The 20,389-nt window shown below is 43.9% G+C and overlaps 2 protein-coding genes across 5 annotated transcripts in view; one reads left to right on the forward strand and one right to left on the reverse strand.

The window, feature by feature from the left end:
- Positions 1–20,389, forward strand: part of cdh23 (cadherin-related 23) — a 40,649-nt gene that overhangs the window by 5,843 nt on the left and 14,417 nt on the right. For 3 of the 4 annotated variants that reach the window (XM_034551447.1, XM_034551449.1, XM_034551450.1), the window contains 13 exons: positions 11,769–11,990; positions 12,080–12,199; positions 13,367–13,547; positions 13,640–13,773; positions 14,069–14,278; positions 14,715–14,822; positions 17,554–17,656; positions 17,947–18,072; positions 18,386–18,589; positions 18,831–19,289; positions 19,419–19,535; positions 19,621–19,845; positions 20,065–20,234. In XM_034551447.1, coding sequence (XP_034407338.1) covers positions 11,769–11,990; positions 12,080–12,199; positions 13,367–13,547; positions 13,640–13,773; positions 14,069–14,278; positions 14,715–14,822; positions 17,554–17,656; positions 17,947–18,072; positions 18,386–18,589; positions 18,831–19,289; positions 19,419–19,535; positions 19,621–19,845; positions 20,065–20,234 — 2,379 coding nt within the window. Of the gene's footprint in view, positions 1–7,939; positions 8,088–11,768; positions 11,991–12,079; positions 12,200–13,366; positions 13,548–13,639; positions 13,774–14,068; positions 14,279–14,714; positions 14,823–17,553; positions 17,657–17,946; positions 18,073–18,385; positions 18,590–18,830; positions 19,290–19,418; positions 19,536–19,620; positions 19,846–20,064; positions 20,235–20,389 lie in introns of those variants that run through there. The other variant, XM_034551451.1, reaches the window with a different exon arrangement.
- vsir (V-set immunoregulatory receptor) lies at positions 477–11,186 on the reverse strand. The gene is made up of 7 exons (XM_034551454.1): positions 10,941–11,186; positions 5,640–6,053; positions 5,384–5,434; positions 5,182–5,292; positions 4,918–4,945; positions 4,136–4,311; positions 477–2,494 (listed from the first exon to the last, which is right to left on the reverse strand). Exons 1-7 carry the CDS (start codon positions 11,017–11,019, stop codon positions 2,457–2,459), a joined length of 897 nt encoding a protein of 298 aa, XP_034407345.1. The 5' UTR covers positions 11,020–11,186; the 3' UTR covers positions 477–2,456.

Raw genomic sequence — 20,389 nt, forward strand, 5'->3', positions numbered from 1 at the left:
GGGGTTATGTACTATGTGTCACACTTGGATGACTTGTCAACTGGCAGTCAGTTGTTGTACTGTATGTGGCCTGTATTTTATTTATTTTGAACTGAGCTTGTCTAGGTCACAGTGAAATATGGGTGGTAACAAACCTATTATAATGCAGTTCCTGTAAATACAAGATATTCATAGCTAATGTCAGACTGTGGAAAAAAGCACTGACGAGAGGAGACGGCCTGCACCAGGCATAACCTCCTCCCATCTAGCTCTCTGTCTCCTCTACTAAAACAAAATACTACAATTGTTTTATCATTTTCTCCCCTCAATGCCAGTCTCCCTCTGGTGTCCACCATCTTAGAGGCAAACAAGTGGAACAACCTTGTTCCATCTGTAATGGCTCCCTCGGCAGCAAGTACCTCACGTCCTAGTGTGGTGATAGTTTTGGAGACCTGCCAGCTGTAAGGAACAATGATTTCAAAGACTAGACACACAGCTTTAAGGTTTAAGAGCTCCACTTTAATATACAAGCTACAACCAATTGCAATGCAATAAACAGAAACAATATGCTTTTGCAGCTTTGCTCTGTGTATTTGTCTAATAGAAGCTTTTTACAGTACAAAACACACAATTACATGCCGATGCAGAATGGCATGCAAGTATACAAACACACATTTAAACCAGACCGTAAAGCTATTCTTGACACTGTAACCCGAAATTTGAGAACACACACACAGGCATGCGCACACACAACCACACACGTACACACACACACACACACACACACATACATATATATATATATATATATATATATATATATATATATATATATATATATATATACATACATACAGGCACATTTGAAAACACAAATACTCAAACATAAGACATGTGAGGTTGACTGCTTATCAAAGTATTTCAATCTCAATAAACATACATGATACCCTGTCTATATACCTGCTACATATCATTTGGAAATGATTTCACATTTAACCTCAATATGAAAAAAAAAACACCAGTGACCTCTCAGTCACACACAGCCTAATTTATAATTATTGATGATAATTATTAACACTATTTCCATCACTTCTCATTTTGTCTCAGTCGACCTTGATACGATTTGGTTAACATTCCAATGCCATTCCTCCACACGTGCTGAATAGTATTTACTTTTTAACATTGCACGCACAAAAATTGCACACACAACATTTTTAGAAATGAACAGTAATATACACATCCTATGAATTTAAACCAGACAGATGATACCAGAGCAAAAAGGATTGTTGTTTTAAACAAGAATCTGTAAGGATACATTCAAGAGTAAATAATAAACATATTATTCTGAATTAACTTTGAATTGTAAATACTTCCACAAACTCCTGTGCATATATATTTAAGGCCACTGAGAGTACAGGAAGGAAGGAGAGTATTTAGAGCAGCAGAGCTGACAGTAACTGAGGTAGCAAAGAGGGAAGAGAAAAGAAGCGGAGGCCAAGTGGATTTGATTCGGTGGAACAGTGTAATGCCATGAAAACAAATGACTCAACGTGAACAAGGATATTGAGACTTCTCTGACAAGCACTTCATTACGGTGGTTCGGTTCTTTTGGTTGCAGCCCACTTTGTGTTCCCACTGTCGTAATACAACTGATGTGAGACGTGTTCACATGATGTCACAAGGACTAGAAACTCCTTCATTATCAGAACTACAGGGAAAAAACAAGTTTACGATAAAAAATATTTATCAACAATGCTTCCATGGTGTAATGTCATAATATGGGAGATTGTTTCCATGACGGTTACAACCATAAGCAAATGTATCATTGGATCATAAATGTAACTTTAACAGTTAGGTTTTTTAATGATTGCCGTACACTTTCTTTCACATGACGATTTTGATGGTCTGCTTTGCATTCACACCACAAACCAACCGAACCAGAGCAAGAATGCAGGTCTTTGGTTTGAACTACAAAGTGCACATCAGCCCAAATTAACCAAACTAAGCTCCCTAGTTTATTTGAACTGCACAAAATAAATTCAGTGTGAAAACAGCCCTTGAGTCCACAGAAACTGTTTAATCATTCTTAACATACCACCACATTAAATGGTGGGACCCCCACGCTCAGCCCTTTGGATTCACCTCAAGCAGTTGGCACCTGTTGGTCCAGGAGTCGTTGTCAGTGTGCAGATGGAACATCACACACCAACCCTAACCCCGCCACAACACACAAGTGCACACAAGCAAAAGTTTGCTTTTGGCCTCCAGCTGTTGTTGCAGGTGAAACATTTTTGAATTAAAAAAGGCAGTCCGTTCCCTCCTGCAGTCCGGACAATGTACAGACGACAATCCCAGCAGACGTTATTGTGAGACAGCTGATAAGGGCAACGTCACTCTGGAGGCAGAAAGAAGAGGAAAGGAGTTGCAGGACTATTTCCAGGTCAGCAGTTCAAGCAAAGAACGAGGTTCCAACCCCATTAAACCTGCAGGAAGTCTGGAGACTCAAGGATGGTGTCTGAAATAGAGAACAGTGCAAGTTTATTGAGAGCATAGAAAAGATGGCAGGTAATCCATGAATTAACCAGCACAACTGCACATTTCATGTCTGTGTGCAGACACTCAAATTCAGACATCAAAGAGTTAATTGAACTTCCTGCCCAAAGAAAGCAGACGGAAGACGTGACAGCCTTTCTTTTTCCAGACCTCCCACTCTATAGATTAGAACAAGCACACGGAGAGACTGATATATTTCTCAGAATAAAATGTGTTTTGCTGTAAACCCATTAAAAAGCAGAACAAAGAGGCCTCAAGCCCGAGTTGCAACATGTTGAAGATAACAGGGAACTGCTGCTGGTTAAATTCCTCTCAGCTAAAGGTCAGCGGTCCGAAAAAGATGAACAAGGAAGCTGAAGTGTGCCTTTCATCCATGTAACACGGAACCTCCAACAAGAAACCGGGCCGCGTATTTCATAGACTACTGAAGGAAATGAGCTCTGACAGGAAAATCCACTGTGACAAGTGTACAAAGTATCGGGGTTGGAGGTGGTTTTTATCAATATTCGTGGCACTCTCTAGAGGAGGAACAGGGCTGTAATCTAAAATGCATATTCAATTTGTCAGTTATCAACAGAGGTTTTCCCACTAGTGACATTACCAGAATTATATTTGGGCACAACTGCAGCATAGCTCATAGGACTCACCGAGTGTGGCTGAGTTTTACTTTCTGTTTATGCTAGTGAGGTCTTACATGCAGTATATTGTCAATGAACGAGCACCAGTAAGTGTTTCTGAGACTTTTCCATGGGTCATAGGAATAACATATGTGATGGTTTGGGGTTTCAGTAGAAGGGTTCAGTTCTGACCGTTCCCCTGGATTGTCATAGGCCGTCGTGCCAGGAAACTGGGAAATCCACCTCAGTATACTTGGAATGTCTGCACAGGTAGAAAAACACTCAGGGTTGAACCTCTTCACCGTAACTAATGTTTCAGTATTATTTCAAGTCGAATCAGAGAACGGCTGAAGGAGCCATTACTGTTAAATGGGAGTGCCGATGGGTTGTGAATGACTTGCGAGGGAGGAAAGAAAAGAATTCAGAGGGTAACAGCATAAGGAGTTGTTTCACTGGTGTTTGGGGGAGAATCTAAACTCCCCACACAGAAAATGTTCTAGTCACATCAGACTCAACCCAGCTGTTTTGAGTGTGAGGATGCAATTTTGCACAAGAATGTCAGAATGTTTCCCTCACTGACCGCACACAGGATGTTTCAGCAGAAATACACAGCCATGGTTGTTCTTTGATTTCATCAAAGTATTTTACCATACTAGCCTTACATTTTGAAATCGCTACTTCCAGAGCTATGTCCTTGTGCAATACATAATCCCTCTGAGGCAAATTTGTAATTTGTGATATTGGGCTATACAAAATAAACTGAATTGAAATTGAATTGAATAAGCCTGCATCAATTTCTCTGTCATGGCCGGAATATTGTGTTCCCTGTAGTTTGAGTTGCTGTTGTCAGGATGTGTGTGTGTGTGTGTGTGTGTGTGTGTGTGTGTGTGTGTGTGTGTGTGTGTGTGTGTGTGTGTGTGTGTGTGTGTGTGTGTGTGTGTGTGTGTGGGTGTGGGTGTGGGTGTGGGTGTGTGTGTGTGTCCCACCTTCTATTGGAAAGAATACATCCCCGTGTGCGGGAGGAGAAAGGGGGGTTCCTGGCTCAGACAACAGGTGGCGTCCTGTCTCCGATGATTGCCTGGCCATGATCTGAGAAACCGTGCGGGTCTTAATCTGCGGCGATCCCCCAAGGAACACAGGGTTCTCATGGCCTTGAGCCTCACTGAAAACACGTACGCACACACAAGAAAGGGAAGCAGACTGATGAGTAAGATATTGCCGGTATGACCCAAGAAACAGTTTCAACATTCACCTGTTGCTCAAGACATTTAGAATGTTTATATGCGTCACTTTCTGTATTCTAACAGTAATCAGGGTTTCAATACTCAAATGCACGGATAATACTGCACCAAAATGGTATATACACATGAATTAAGGAAGTGTCCCTGTTGTGAGCGATAAATCTGTTTCCCTGTGTGCTATAAAGTATTCCAGTGGCACACAACATAACATGTAGTGTTAAGACAGACAATATTCTGGGCTGAAGTCCTTTTTGTTGAACAGTAATTAAGAGTATGCCCCCAAATTAATGTAGTAATGGTTCATTGATGTTTTGAAGCTATTTGTAGATCTTTAGTTCATGGAAATTATCCGCCGAACCGCTTTGGTCTAGTCAGGTTTTGTGGCTGAAACTATCTATTGTGTATCAAATGTTTTGGCCACTTCATGGTGGGATATCCATGTAAACAGTATTATTATTCTAAAGACCAGCTGTGTTTTGAAGCTGGCTTATAAAACCAGCTGCCAGGCGGACTGTGGGAAAACGTACCTGTCCATCCTCACCAGCTCTTGTGCACCTGGGAGAGAGGAAGCGGGAAATGGGCCATTGTGAATGAATTGAAACAGAGCGGAACACTATAGATCAAGTGTGAATGCGCTTCCTACTGTGTGAAATACAGTTAATCCTCCTCAAAGACAGGAAATATGTGTCAGAAAAAAAACTATTGGGGACCCAGTGTGAGACAAGTATGCAGCATTGGACGTGGAAATGAATGTGTGTGTTTGCCTGTTTGTGTGTATCGGTAGTACGTACGTCTGCTCGACTGGGCGCTCTGCCTCTGTTTGTACACCAGCACCAGAATAAGAGGCAGAGAAAGCAGGGCCAAGATGCAGGCTGCTATGGCCAAGGCCACTGGCACAGAGCCTGGGGAAGCAACAGAGAGACTGCAAGGTAAATAAACGGAATAACTGGCTACTCATTCATTGGCTTTGAAGGCCTGAATATGGGGACATACCTCCAGCTGGTGCTGAATCCCAGACAGTGCAGTCTTGAGACCCATTTCTCCCTGGAAAGAGAACGAAGGCACGGTTTCTCACATGCAGTATATCACAATGTAACATTGGTTTGGGTTTCTGCCTGTTACCATTCACCTCAGTGTATGACATTTATGCCCGATGTTGTCGACCACATTACATACGATCAAGGGCCCAGGAGGAGAGCCTGATACACAACCTAACACACATTCACGCCCACATGTTTGATGTACTTACGTGGTGTAACTTGGAGAATGACGTGGCTGTGGGGCTTCTGCACGAGGGCGCCGTGTTTGTGTTCCAGCTGGAAGTCGAGGAGCATGCAGCAGTACCGACCCTGGTCAGAGTGGGTCACGTTCTGCAGAACCACCCAGAAGTTATGCTGTGCCGATCCAAATTGCAACCCTGACGGCGAGCTGTGGTTGCCATGTGAATGACCAACGGTAGTATGGCGTGGGCCTGTCCGTCCCATGCAGCGCTGATCGCTGTGGGGCGTGAAAAGCCAGCTACGCCTCAGGACATCGGTGGGGTGCAAGGTGGCACCTCTCTGGCTACACACCAGTTTGACGGTTGCACCCTCGGGACAGGTGTAGTACAGGTGGGGGGCCGAAACACCCAGAGTGAAGTGCGCGTGGGACATGTCGCCTTTACCTAGAGAGAGTAAACAAGTATGGTAGAGAGTAAGTAACAAATATAACTTATCAGCCTATGTTTCCTGGGTTAGACCTTCAGACAGGCCTTCCTTCCTGGTTATGGACCACCGCAAGCCAAAGGCTGTAGGTTAGAGATGATAAAGTATTGCCTGCCTATCAGAGTAAAGGAGGTGGGATTTGTATGCAGTAGAAATTACAGAAAGTGTTTAAGAAGCTCAACCCCAGGGAACAAAAATCCCTAAAGATGAGCCAGAGGAAAGAGGTGAGTGTATTTAGTCAAAAATAAAACAAGTCACATGTTTAGTTTGATGGCAGTGGCAGCAAGTCTTTCTGAGGGTACAAAATCCAATAGAGTAATAATCAGAAACTGCATGACACATCAAACAGGATATTGTCTTGGAAAATCCCAGATGAGTGTGGGATTTTCGGTTGTTTGTGGTCGAAGCACAAACAACCGGAGTGTAAAAACAACTCATAGCCAGACGAGCCAGAAGATTTACCATGGCCTTTTTCTGCACACTATATGCGTCTTTAGTTTTTGTGCGTTTTGGGTCAGCACAGTTTGTTTCCTGTTCTGTATTTATCCGTACTGTGGTTAAAGATAGCACATAGTCTGCTGGCTAAAGTCAAATTATACTAACCTCCTGTGGGAGTTTAATTGCCTGTTCCTCTCAGACAGTTACAGAGCGAGATACAATGCAATGTATACAGGATCTTACGTGACATCAAACTAGTGAAAGTGTAGAAATCTGACCATTGTGTCGCTATGATCAATCTCTGCAAAATACAGGACACTGACTATCGTGTGGTATCGTTACCCGGTGACTGCAGTGAAATGGCTGTTCGACAAAATGAAAAAGACAGCTATGGGATATAACTTTACATAATGCATACTCACACAGCAAACCACATCTACCAATGTACTGCTTAGTACATTGGTAGAATGCACCAATAGAGGGACTATTTAATGTGTGGACTGAATGATTATCTCATTGCCATAACATAACAAAACAATCATATCCTCAGGCTGATCCACTCTCTAATGCCTACAAAAAAAGCAAACAAACAATGCAGAAACTACACAGCGGCATCAGCACGCATAATGAATGCTCTCCATCTACCCAGCATGTAATACAACAGGACAACTCTGGCTTTGTCTGCCTAAATAGATCCCTACCATCCGTTGTCTGTAACAGATTGTGTTTCAGCATCCAAGAGTGCTCAGCGCTGTGAAGAAGACAGGAAGGCCACGGGTTAGTGAGTGTAGTATGTGGAGGGGGTGGACTGCAGTGGAAGAGAGGTACGCATGCAAGTGTGTATCATATTGCAGTCAAATCTGTGTGTTTCTTTGGAGGATAAATGGTGGGTGCCAGGGTTTGAGGAGTGGACTTCCTTCCTAAGTTGTCCTGCTACGGGAACATGGCTCCCACTCCTCCTCCTCCTCCTCTCTGGCTCCTCACTGCCTAAAGCTGAACATGAAGGGCCACAGCTGCTGCTGTATGGCTCTTTAAGGGCTGATCATTCGAAACAGGTTGCATCTCTACCCATACCCCAATCAGTAATGTGTCACTGCAGGTGTGTTCCATCTGGCCGTCACAGCTTGGACTGAACGTTTAAACCCGTGGAGAGCAGCAGTTTTGTGTGATTCACCATTTATTCAACAATTAACTTAATATGTTTGTTTTTTTGCTCAACCACTATGTTCCTGGGAAGGCAGCATATAGATCATGCAATAGCATTTTTTGGATCAGCCAGAACATAAATGAGGAAGCACATAAATAGTTTTAGTGTGAATGTCAATATCGGCATGATAGTAGTTGGTTTACACGCTGCCGGATGGGAAATACAGTCGCTGCCATTTGATTAGCTGTGCGTGTTTGTCTACTCGGCATGTGTGCATCCTGTGTATGCCACAGAGTGCAGGGTATGCCACGTTCCTGTGTGTGCAAGACTGAACTCGGTAGCAATAGGAAAACCAGCAAGGGTGATTAAAGTGAAACTGCCCCCCCCCACGGCTGTTCCGGCCCGCAAGGTAGGACAATAGGAGGGGAAGCCCTTCTCCTCTCCTGTTTCACACCCACCCCGCCTGCCTCCCTGACCTCTTTGCTGGTTTCTCTAGCCTTATTTACACTAGTGGAGATGGATTTCCGGCATATTCTGTATCAATTGGGTGGGGTTACCACAGTGTCAGCACTCTCTGAGCCCTATTTGATGTGCCTGCAACCAGGTAAAAACTGATAGCAAGCTCGGCCCCGTGTCTGGAACAGACGGGACTTCTTTCACTTTACACCAGACATCTGTGTTTTGGCTCCATTATGGATCTACGATTCCTTCTCTGATCCTGATAGCCCCTCAGGGCCCAGAAACAGGCCCTCCTTTGTTTTAAGCCTGAATGCCACCTGTTAAGGATATGTTGCATCTGACAGCTTTCTTACATTCAGACATACAGTCGAGCGATTGTGATTTAATTAAACATGCCTTCGTAGAGTTTAACAATTTGAACTACTTTTCTGCAAGATATCTAATTCTTCTTGTGTTTTGAAGAGGTGTGAATACAACACGGACTATTGAACATACCCTACTGGAAAATCTGGTATCCTTTCACTTGCAAGTTCTCAACCTGTGTTTGTACAAGTGCTGCACGCACGCACACACACACACACACACACACACACACACACACACACACACACACACACACACACACACACACACACACACACACACACACAAGAATCCCCCTCTTTCACACCTACTGTAATGGTAATGATTATCCAGCCCATTACAGGGTGTTAATGAAACCAGCAGGAGGATCCCAGATTAGTCCTTCCACAAACACAAACACACACACACACACACACACACACACACCCCCACCCACTAAGAAAGTGTTGGAGTTTCAGTTGAAGCTTCTAGCGACAAGGTGCATAAAGCATCTTTTCAGCAACAGGAAGTATTAAAATGTGGCACTTCAGACCCAACCAAGTCCTACAGGGATGTGGTTCAAGGTCAGTGAGGAAGGTCATGCTCGGGGATCCATGACATTTTATTACAGTAATTTACTGTGTCTTTTCCCTTGTGAGCCAATCAGGGATAAACTTGTTTGTGTAGGTGTTGTTTAAATAAAGGATACTCTCAGTCCCAGTCTCAACCGTCCTCTTCCTCTAAATGTACTTCATACATTGAGCCACGTAACTAAATGGTGGTGAAACGACAGCTTCATAAACACGATTACAACATCATTTCTTCACTTAGCTGCAGAACAATGCAGATGAAATAAAAAATGTATGACATTATTATTATCTAGGTTTCCTGCGTCCTTCCTCTTTGGGTCAATTCATGCTTTACATACTTTAAGGATATTTTCAAAAGTGTTTCTATTATAGTTCAGATCTCTACACATAAATTGCTGTTTATTGTGTGTAGAAGCAGAGTGAATGCTCTATAAGTGAAGGTCAATGCTGTGTCCTGGGGCTGTTGAGAGAATCAGTGTGGGAGACACATCCTTGGATGAAATGAAGGCCACTGGCGTTTAAGGCACTCTTTACTTGTCATACATGCTGCATATCAAACATCCGATGCCAAGATCTCAGCTAAAAATGTTTGTCAGACCATTAAAAAGGTGACGCCACAGAAAGTCAGAGATTGTCCTCCATGGGGAGCTAAATGCTTATCTAGACTGAGAGGAAAGGACTGATGCCCTGATTATCGCTCTGTTTAGCCCAAGTCGAGTTTTGTGGAGGAGAAACACATTATTGGCAGTGGAGGAAGGAGGAAGGAAACTTCAAAACAAAAAATACACAACAGGGCTGGGAGGGAGGATATTGTGCCATCCTGAAGTTAGACCGGCCAAGCAGGTCTTTTACTGGAGCCGCTGACTTTTAAACTCCTGCATAAATATTTCAAAACACGATATACTTTAAAAACAACATTTTAAATTCTAAACATGTTTTGAATAATAAATGAAAATAAAATAATATTTTTTTGTCCAGGATGGGTCCGCCTAAAAGTTCATAAAACATCTCAAAGTGGCCTTTGACGGACTTATCGCGTGAACGAAACGCGATAACCTGTGCGAGGTTTCCGGGGCGTTTGAAGAGAAGCACCCTGCGCCCCGGAGGCAACAGCTGCTGCTCCCGTCTCCTCCTAAACGTCAAGCAATGCCAAAGACCCGAGGCGGAAAGATCCTGCATTTGATTACAGACCCCTCGATAACATGAAAATGGCTTTAACTTGTTTTTTTCTTTACATTTGGGGGTTTAGTTATTGAATGTAGAGGTCACCAACATGTCCCCGCACATGCAGGCGCACGCAGCTTTAGGAAAGTTCCCCTGGTTAACTTTATGTGCGCAGAGTTGTTTGCATTGCTGGCCATTTTAAGACTCGTCGGTCTAAAAACGTCCCCGGTTCCGTGCAATTTGCGGCTATTTTTTAAAGGCTAAAAGAGCCGGCTATAAAGTGGCTTTACGCCCCACTCAGCGTTCCTTGGGTGGGGCTTTAAGCAGCTCCGGCCAGATGTTCCGTCTCCAAACAACAACAGCAGCAGCGAATGGAGACTGGAAAGCGTCACGCTCCAGCAATGTGAACGTGACTAATTCTTCTATTCTTCACATAGCAACGGGACCAAAAGGAACAACTGCAGATGAACCTCGAGCCCCTCAGACGCATCACGTTGCTATTGAAAGTCAATGGCTGGCTTTACATGTATACTTTACACTCAACGTGACTTTAGCTGTTTCTTCTGGTTTCTCGTGCGTTTCGATTGACTTTTCGTCGCGAGCTTAAACACAAGTATCGTTCCGCATCGTTGAATTGAGTTGTTATAACAAGTTCACACGCGCCGAGCAGCGACAGTCCCGGAGGAGGCTGCTGTCCTCGTGCTTACCTCCAGATGCCGAACACAGAACGGAGCATAACCAAAACAGGCTCTTCTTTCTCCACACGGAGGGTCGTCCTGGCTCCATGGCTGTCTGATGTTCAGCAAAGAAAATAGGACAAGAGTAGCAGCTGGTGTTGGAGTCAAGTTCTCATCAACTAACTGTTGAACGTTCTCTAAACGCAGAGGGCTTGACAGTCTCCTCTCCCAGTTCACCTTCTGGAGTCCAGTCTTTGTATGCGAGAGCAACGTGACAACACACTCCTCCCCCTGCTGTCAGTCTCTCTCTCTCTCTCGCTCTCTCTCTCTCTCTCTCTTTCTCTGCCCACCCCCATGAGGATAGCATGGCCTGTTGCTCTCTAAAACGAGGATACATCCCCATGGGATTTTTTCACATAATGACCGGACTACAAAATCCAAATTAACACTCACTTCAGGTCCTGCTGACCTTACGCTGGGAAAGTGGTGTAGAAACTTGTACTTCACGTCAATCTTCTTACAGAGGAATACATAAATGACTTGATGAGCCCCAGTTGTCCTCACTTGAATATGTTGTTGATCACAAGCTGATCAGAGAAGCTTTTGGCACGGCATGTGAGATTAACCAATAACCTCCAGCCAGCCTTGCACTGTGTATCCCACGTCATCGGGGAGGAGACAAAACAAGGTGCAACCTGTGGTGCAGACCTCTCAAAGGTTTCCATCTTATCTTAAGAAGGGTTCTGGGGGCCTCTCAAAATACCAAACCACGACAAAGAGAAACGCACATTGTCAGTGGAGTTTATTCCATTAAGCCTTACTGGAATGGCTGACAGTTTCCCTCTCTTTGCCGCGCAGACCTCAACCACCATCTACGTTCACATCGTGGATGAGAACGACAACGCCCCAGAGTTTCCCGAGGAGGAGTATGTCACGGTGTTGAGCGAGGGACCAGACACAGTGGGTGCCACCATCGCCACAGTAACAGCCATCGACCCAGATGAGGGTCTAAACGGCACCCTGCGATACGCCATCACTCAAGGAAACCTGATCCAGACCTTTCATATCAACAGCTTCACGGTGAGACTATGAAACATGTTTCACTGTTGCGTTGCCTCTGCATAATACACACACACAATAACCTGCGTATGATGTGTCCGTGCTTTTAGGGGAGAATTACAGCTGTGAAGGAGCTGGACTACGAGATCAGCAAAGGAAACTATGCGCTGGTCGTCACTGCTACGGACCAGAGTCCTCAGCCTGCTCTTCGCTTGACATCCAGCACAACTGTAATTATGCAAATGCACCACACTCTTTGACTCTGACAACTAACATTAAACAATTTAGAGTGAAACAATGAATTGACTAATCAAGTAGTCGGTCAACAGAAAACCAATTCTCAATTTTGATAGTTCACCAATTATTCAGATATGAAGCAAAAAAAGCTAAATATTTGCTGCGTCCATCTCCTCCAATGTGAAGAGTTGCTGTTTTTATCTGTTTCATATAATTTTAAATCATTTCGACCTTTGGACTGTTGCCCAGGCAAGACGAGCTGTTCAAAGACATCAACCTGGTTTTTGGAAACGTTTAATAGTCATTTATAAACTAAGCAGTCAAGGGATTTATTGAGGGAAAAGGGAAAGATTTGAAAACAATAATTCTCAGTTGCAACCTTAATACATTTGTTCTAATCTGTACATAAACAGTTTGCAGGAGAAGTCCTAGAATTTTTGGGATTTTAAAAACATAAAATAGATAAAGATGAAATGCAGAAACTTAAATCAAAAACATTCTTAAACTTTCACATCAATTGTGTTGATGTTTCTACATCCCATTGTGACTACTTCACATGCAGATTAAAACTGTATGATGAAGATTTGCTTCTGAATATCAAGACACAAAAGTTCATAATGTATGTCCAACTTAAAGTTACTGTGAGGAACTTTTACATGGTTATGAAATCTCAATGTAATACCGATGCCTCTTTGAGCTACATAACTAAACGAGACCAACAGCAAGACGATTGTCTCGTTCTTAGTGCTTTTCATCTGTGCAACCAGTCTGACTCAGTTCACCAGAAACTGCTTCCGCTCAGACTCCAGTGAGAGACCTGAGAGCCGACACCATGCTGCTGGAGAGCCGGGACATATTGCTGGTTATTGTCTTCTAAAGGGACTAAACAACAGCACCTTCCTCAAAATGAACACAAAGTGAAAGTTCCTTGTAGTAGCTTTAAGTGTGGAAATCCTTCTGTTACCTTCAACAATTGTATCGATGTGGGGATATACAGTAGCTGTAGAGGTAGCCATGCGAGTGAAGTCTGCACAAGGAAATTCACAAGTCTGTGAAGTTGGCTACTTTTTGATGTTCATCATTTCTGCCATTCACAGTGTACATGTCATAGCCACCTATCTCATAACGGATTTTAAAATCCCTCTCCCTCCTTCCTTTAGGTGCTGGTAAATGTCCTTGATGTGAACGATGTAACACCCACTTTTCCCAGAGCCTTTGAGGGACCCTTCGAAGTGACTGAGGGCCAGCCAGGACCTCGGGTCTGGACTCTCAGAGCCAGTGATGAAGACTCTGGGCTTAACGGCAAAGTGGAGTACAGTATCACCAGTGGAGATCTCCAGAGTTAGTACCGGATTGTTCTGTCGAGAAAGTCATCTGCTGTTAAATATCCTCACTTTGGGTCTCTGAGCCTTTTGTCCCTGTCTCTCTGTCAGATGAGTTCATGGTTTCTCCAGTGGAGGGCGAGCTGCGGGTGAGGAAGGACGTCGAGCTGGACAGAGAAACAACAGGCTTCTACAACATCACTGTCACAGCCAGAGACCTGGGCAGCCCATCTCGCAACAGCTCGGTGGGCCTCTTGATACAATAACACACACACACACAAAGCTCATAGCTTTACTGAGAAGCACAGATGACCAGCTCTCAACATGTCGGTCATTGAGCCAGTTCAACATACATCTGTAAAAGACCCTTCGGTCAGTACATGCTGTGACATTAAATGTTTGGGGCAGGTTAAAATATAAGCAACTGTTTTAAAAACATGTCATAAAAGCTGCTTAGTGAACATTGTTGATGGGTTTCAGAGGAGGTGTGTGGCACAGTGAGTTAAAAGTTTAACTTTTGTCTTGGCGTGTGTTCTTCAGGTGGTGGTGGGGGTCAACGTCCGAGACATCAACGACAACGACCCAGTCCTCCTGAACCTACCTTACAACACCAGCGTGAGTGAAGGCGCCAGCATACACACCTCTGTGGCCAGGGTCCGAGCACGAGATGCAGACAGCGGACGCAACGCCCTGCTAACGTACAACATCACCGCCGGCAACCAGGACGGAGCCTTCTACATCAACGACACGGTGAGATAAGGAGTATGTGCGGTCTGGACGTGGTCACACGTAAAACGGGATGGACTCTTTCGACCAGAGGTGGCAGCGAAACACTAAAGTGTCAGTCCGCTATTAAGTTACTCTTTGAGTTGACACATCTGACTCACTGAAGTGGTGAAAGTGGAGCAGGTGATGGGAAAGGGAAGCAGTGTGAGTCTTGTGACTAGCTGCTCCCTGATTTGATCGCATCAGGTGCTACAGACATATTTACAAATCAGCAGATGTTTATATAGTATATAAGTATATATCACAGAGTATACACATACATGACCTTTCGAGGAGGGCCGTTAAAAAGTCATATACTGGTAGCAGAGCGATGGAATATGTAATATACATTACACCGTTGTATCAAGAGAGAATGCCTGAACACACTCGCTGCTTACCTCTTCCTCTCTGTGTCCGTCAGACAGGTGTGGTGCAGGTGAACAGACCGCTGGACAGAGAGCGAGTGGCTGAGTACACACTCACCATCACCGTCAAAGACAACCCTGAGAACCCCCGCATCGCTCGCAGGGTAATCCCACTCGCCTGTGCACACATACTGCGAGTGTCTACACATGTTTCCACATTGCCATTTTCACAGAGAGACCACTGAAACGATCATAATAAACCACTGCCGCTGACGTAAAGACCCTGTATTTTTTAAAGTCGGCTTCGGAGGAATAAACATATAAAGGGCAATCCTGAACTTTTTCGACTATACCTTGAATAGGGAAGGTAGCGCCGTATTAGCACTTTGGTAGCACTTAAATGGCTCTTACTGATAGCACTTTGTAGTTTAACTTTATTGAAAAAATTGTGCTTGCTTGATTCTTGTTGTTCTGAGTTTGGACTCATGGTTTAATGCACTTACTGTAAGTCGCTTTGGATAAAAGCGTCAGCTAAATGACATGTAATGTAATGTAAAAGGTGCTCGGTGGTGTAACAATTTTGATTTAAAGACCTTAATTCCACTAAAGATTTTACCATAATGTGAATAAGATGCAGACACTCCACGTGACATTGATTTCGTCGAGCAATACACAGCACTCATTGCACTACTGTAATAAAAGTAATGTTAAAAAGTAATGCTAATTTCAGAAAATTAGATCCTGATAGGACATGTTTCTTTATGCAGGCCTGTCCTGCTTTTAAGAACTATTGTAATTTTTGGTTAGACTTTATGAGTCACATGTCCTGTATCTGGTTTATAATAAGAATCTCTTGCACATTAATTACTTAAGAACATGAATAACACCCAATCTGCAGTTGTAAGGTTTTACTAGAAAAACAACAACGAATTAAAGCTGCGAGCAGCAATGAACGGGTCCTCGCTCACCCGCGGCAGTCTGGGGCGCCGGTGGGACGCCGACCCGCTCGGCCGAGAACGCGGGGCCGCCGGTCGTACGTTTTACTGTTTGTCGCGTAACCCCAATATTCTTTCACCAGTAGGTGGCGCGTCGACTGCGAGTGAAAATAAGCTTGTCGATATCCTCAGGCCGTGACTTGTAACAAGCATGACAAGTTTGGGGCAGATTCGAGCAAGTATAGTTGAGCCAGTAAGTGGCGCAATGAGAATGTGCACCATGTGTCTCTACGTGAAGTGTAGACCATGTTGTGTAATTTTCATGTGAATCTGATTTTTAGGCTTATTTGTTTTGGCCAGTAGGGGCGCTTTGAGAATGTGAACAGATACATGCACCATGTGTCTCTACGTGAAGTGTAGACCATGTTGTGTAATTTTCATGTGAATCTGATTTTTAGGCTTATTTGTTTTGGCCAGTAGGGGCGCTTTGAGAATGTGAACAGATACATGCATCATGTGTCTCTACGTGAAGTCTAGACCACGTAATGTAAATTAAAGGTAAAAAGAAAAAGTGATGAAAAAATTTGACCTAGCTTGGATTTGAACACACGACTCACACACTCAAGTCATGTGTTTTATCTCACTGCACCACTGGTTTGCTGGAAAAAATTTGATCGAAACTCATATAGCTAGAAAATATTAGTGTCTAAAACTTGTCATTTTATTTTTTTAGTAGGTGTTCCAATGACAATTTTGAATGTTTCTTCTTGGAAATGTGTTCAGGGCTTGACTGGCATCATGCGTGATTATTTTTGGAAAGATTGGTTTAGTTAAAGCAACAGTCTCTAGCATAACAAAAAACAGAAAGTGGGATTTTATTGGAATTATTTTAACGACAAGTGAGTGGGTGAAAACGACGTTTCATGAATAATCTTGCTCAAGGCCTTCTGATCATCCTGGAAAGAAGATTGAAGTCGATCTGATCTTTTTTGTGGGAGATAACGTTAAATGTATAACGGCAAAAAGTGCCTAAAACGGGCAACTTCGGCGAATTATTGTAGCGCCCGCTAGTGTTCAAATCGCACAAGATTTGTTTTGCAAGTTAAGGCATGCCATGTGCACTTAGGAAAAATGTTTTCGAGTGATTAGTCCCAATAGTGTTGACACTATGAGCATTGAAAAACAAGACACGCCCCTAAGATGTTCATTGGGCCACAGATCCTTACCACAATGAGATATAAGAAAACGGTTGACATATTCTAGGTCATCTGGCTTCAATAAATTTGATTGATATCAGGTTTTGTTGATTTGGACCAAGCATGTAGTTAAGAAAGTCAATTAGGTGTTTTTCACAAAATTCAAAATGGCGGCAAATCTAAGTAGGCGGGCCTTAGGGGTCTGAGAGGCTTTTTTGGTGTAAGTGAACATGTGTGAAAAATTTCAAGTCAATCGGACATTGTGGGTGAGGGGCGTCGCCGGTCAAAATTTGATGGGGCGCTAGAGAGCAACTACGAAATTCAAAAATTTGACTCCTTGATCAGATGGCTATTTTCACCAAGCCTGACAAGCCTGCCAAATTTGGTTAGTTTTAAAAATGTCTACGCACCCCAAAAATGTTCAAAAATAAAAAGCCGGAATAATAAGAACCCTAACAATTTCAATAGGGTCCTCTCGGACTGACTTCGTCAGTCGCTCGGACCCTAATTATGCCTCTTTGGCAGAGGTGAGAAACTGTTCTAACTCAGAGCTGCAACCACCTGCAGCTCTGAGTTAGAACAACAACTGCAACACCTTTCTATACTGACTACACGACAACGTTGGAGTGCTTTTTAGCAATGTGCCTCTTTGAATGCTGATCAACTTGTGTTTCTCTCCTCCTCCCTCTTGTTCTCGTCTTTACCACAGACTCACTCTGCTCTTGTAATTGTTTCTTTCTCCCTTGTTTGTCCCACACCACCAGGATTCAGACCTCTTAGTGATCACCATTCTGGATGAGAACGACAACCGGCCGATATTCACCAGGACCAGCTACAGGGCAGAGATCACAGAGAACTCTGAAGCAGGTAGCACTCTAGCCCTTGAGTGGGGGAAATCTGTAACTGCAGCACAGGGCATCATGCCAAAACATTGTCTGTAACACTGTCTCCCCCACTTCCTGACTTTGTTTACATACAGCTCATATTCAGTGATGATTTTCTTTTTTGTGTTGAGATAGAAGGGCTAACAACTTTATAGTCACATTTGAACACCTCTTGGCTATTATCGAAGTCAGACAGGCTTGTTGATGTAGTGTACATACTCCAACCTGACTGATCATTTTACTTCTCCAACTGTCCCTCTCCTTGTCTCTTAGGTGCTACTGTAACAGTGTTAAATGGGCCTGTTCTGGCTGAGGATAAAGACATTGGACCCAATGCTGTGGTGAAGTACCGCCTGCTGGGAGCCAGGGTGGACCTCTTTACTGTGGACGCCAATTCTGGTAACGTTATAATAATAATGATTATGTATTGATAATTATGAATAATAACTTTATTTATATAGCACCTTTAAAAACAGATGAAGCAAGACAACTACGGTACGAGTTAAACCCTGATAAAATAGTACAATAGATGAAACTATAAAATCAACAATAAATGAATAAAATATAATAATTTAGTAAAATCAACAATAAAAAATAAAGCAGTAAAGCAACGACATACCATAAAGCCAGTCTGATAAAATGTTTTTTAAGAAGTAGACAGACAAAGAAATGCAAAAGCTGCAATGCATAAAGTCTCTGCATCTCCCTCTAGGTGTGATACGTGTGCGTCAGGGGGCGAAGTTGGACCGCGAGGCGTTTCAGGAGCCTCGGGTTGAGCTGTTCCTGGTTGGGGAGGACATAGGAAGATTAAACAGCAGTGTCCCTCTCACAGTTACCATCCTGGACCAGAATGACAACCCTCCTGTCTTCAGCCCTTCCAGCTTCAGCGTGCGACTCCCTGAGAACAGCCCCTCCGGTGTGTAGATTGACTTGTCTGTGTGTGTCTGAGTGGGCTTGGAGGACGTGCATGTCCTCCACATTCACCAGCTTTAGAATAGTATATTGAATCGACAAATTAAGGTTTTCGCCAGCAATTACGTACTTACACTCCCCTGTGTGAAGGTTAAGGGTTTACATGTTGGGAAAGGCAATGACTGGTCACAAGAATACAAATGTGTGTGCGTGTGTGTGTGTGTGTGTGCGTGTGTCTCTTTCAGGTGTGGTGGTGACTCAGCTGTCCGCCACCGACGCTGACTCTGGCTCTAATGGCTGGCTGATGTATCGGCTGGTTAGCGGCGCTCAGGACCGCTTCGTGGTCGACCCGCTCTCCGGCGCGGTCCTGGTGGGCAACACCACCCTTGATAGAGAAGAGCGCGGGTCCTACCACCTGGTCGTCATGGCGACTGATCGTGGCACACCCCCCATGTCGGGCACAGCCACCCTGACAGTCATTCTGGATGACGTCAACGACTCACGGCCCCGTTTTATAGAGCCAGTCACCATGATAAATGTCAACGAGTCCACCCCACCGGGTGTGGTGGTGGCCACGCTGACCGCCGAGGACCCTGATCTGCATCCCCGGCTGGAGTATTACATCATCTCAGTGGAGGCAAAGGATGATGGGAACAACCCAGTGGATGGGATGCAGGAGTCCTTTGGCATTGATCTACACACAGGTGAGACATGGATCTCAACCAAATTCAGTTTCTTGATCTGCAAAGCTTAATTTTGACGGATAATGATAAATAGCCAATATCCTGAAAACATTTGGGGAAATAATTAGATATGTTCCTGTGGTTTTTCAGGTGCCGTGTTTGTACACAACCCGCTCAACAGGGAGCTGGTCGCTACATTTGAGATCATTGTGTCCGTCCATGACAACGCCAGTGAAGTTATTGACAAGTCAGGAAGTGTTCCCAACGGTAAGTCCATTTTCTAACAGCCTATCTTTAGTTGTATACATTCAGTAAGTTATCTTCCCTCATCATTATGACTTCTCCTCGACAGCGAGACTAACCATAAACGTGTTGGACGTAAATGACAATGCCCCTCGTTTCCGGCCCTTCGGAGTGTCCAACTTCACAGAGAAGATTTTAGAAGGAGCTCGGCCAGGCACAACACTGCTATCAGTATCAGCTGTAGACCCCGATAAGGGTCCCAACGGCCAGGTCATCTACCAGCTGCTCCACCTGCCCCGGGGGGGATACGTTAGATTGGAGGACCCTTCCACTGGTAAGACCAGCAAGCTGAAGGAGGCTAACACATCAACAGCAGTTAGCAAAGGTTGAAATTCACCAACCCTGTAAATGTAAGGTCAATCTATGTTAAATTATCTTTTTTCCAAATGTTTACTTATCATGTCATTCCTGGCTTGTTGTCGTGTACATTTAGAATATTAGTATTGGCCGGATGAATCCTAACTGTAACCACCATGTGTGACAAATGTCGCAGGTAAGATTGTAGCCAACCAGACGGTGGATTTCGAGCAGGTGCAGTGGCTGAATTTCACGATTCGGGCGCAGGACCATGGCTCTCCTCCCAGAATAGCTGAGCTGCCAGTTTATCTGCGGATAGTGGACGTGAATGACAACAACCCAGTCTTCCTACAACCCTCATACCAGGTACTAAACCGAATAAGAAACATTGCATCCACCAAAGCAAAATTGAAGAATGCTTTAAAAAAAAAAAATTATTTAAAAAGGATATATTCAATTCAATTCAGTTTATTTTGTATAGCCCAATATCACAAATTACAAATTTGCCTCAGTGGGCTTTA

This window comes from Cyclopterus lumpus, chromosome 15, assembly GCF_009769545.1.
Source record: "Cyclopterus lumpus isolate fCycLum1 chromosome 15, fCycLum1.pri, whole genome shotgun sequence".
Taxonomy (NCBI): Eukaryota; Metazoa; Chordata; class Actinopteri; order Perciformes; family Cyclopteridae; genus Cyclopterus; species Cyclopterus lumpus.

What these genes read in the sequence shown, in the direction of transcription:
- vsir (XM_034551454.1), bottom strand. Translation starts at nt 11,019, where the DNA reads ATGGAGCCAGGACGACCCTCCGTGTGGAGAAAGAAGAGCCTGTTTTGG. An exon ending in CATTCTCCAAGTTACACCAC is followed by an intron (nt 5,435 to 5,639) that starts GTAAGTACATCA and finishes TTCTCTTTCCAG; the next exon opens with GGAGAAATGGGTCTCAAGAC. An exon ending in GAGCGCCCAGTCGAGCAGAC is followed by an intron (nt 4,946 to 5,181) that starts GTACGTACTACC and finishes CCTCTCTCCCAG; the next exon opens with GTGCACAAGAGCTGGTGAGG.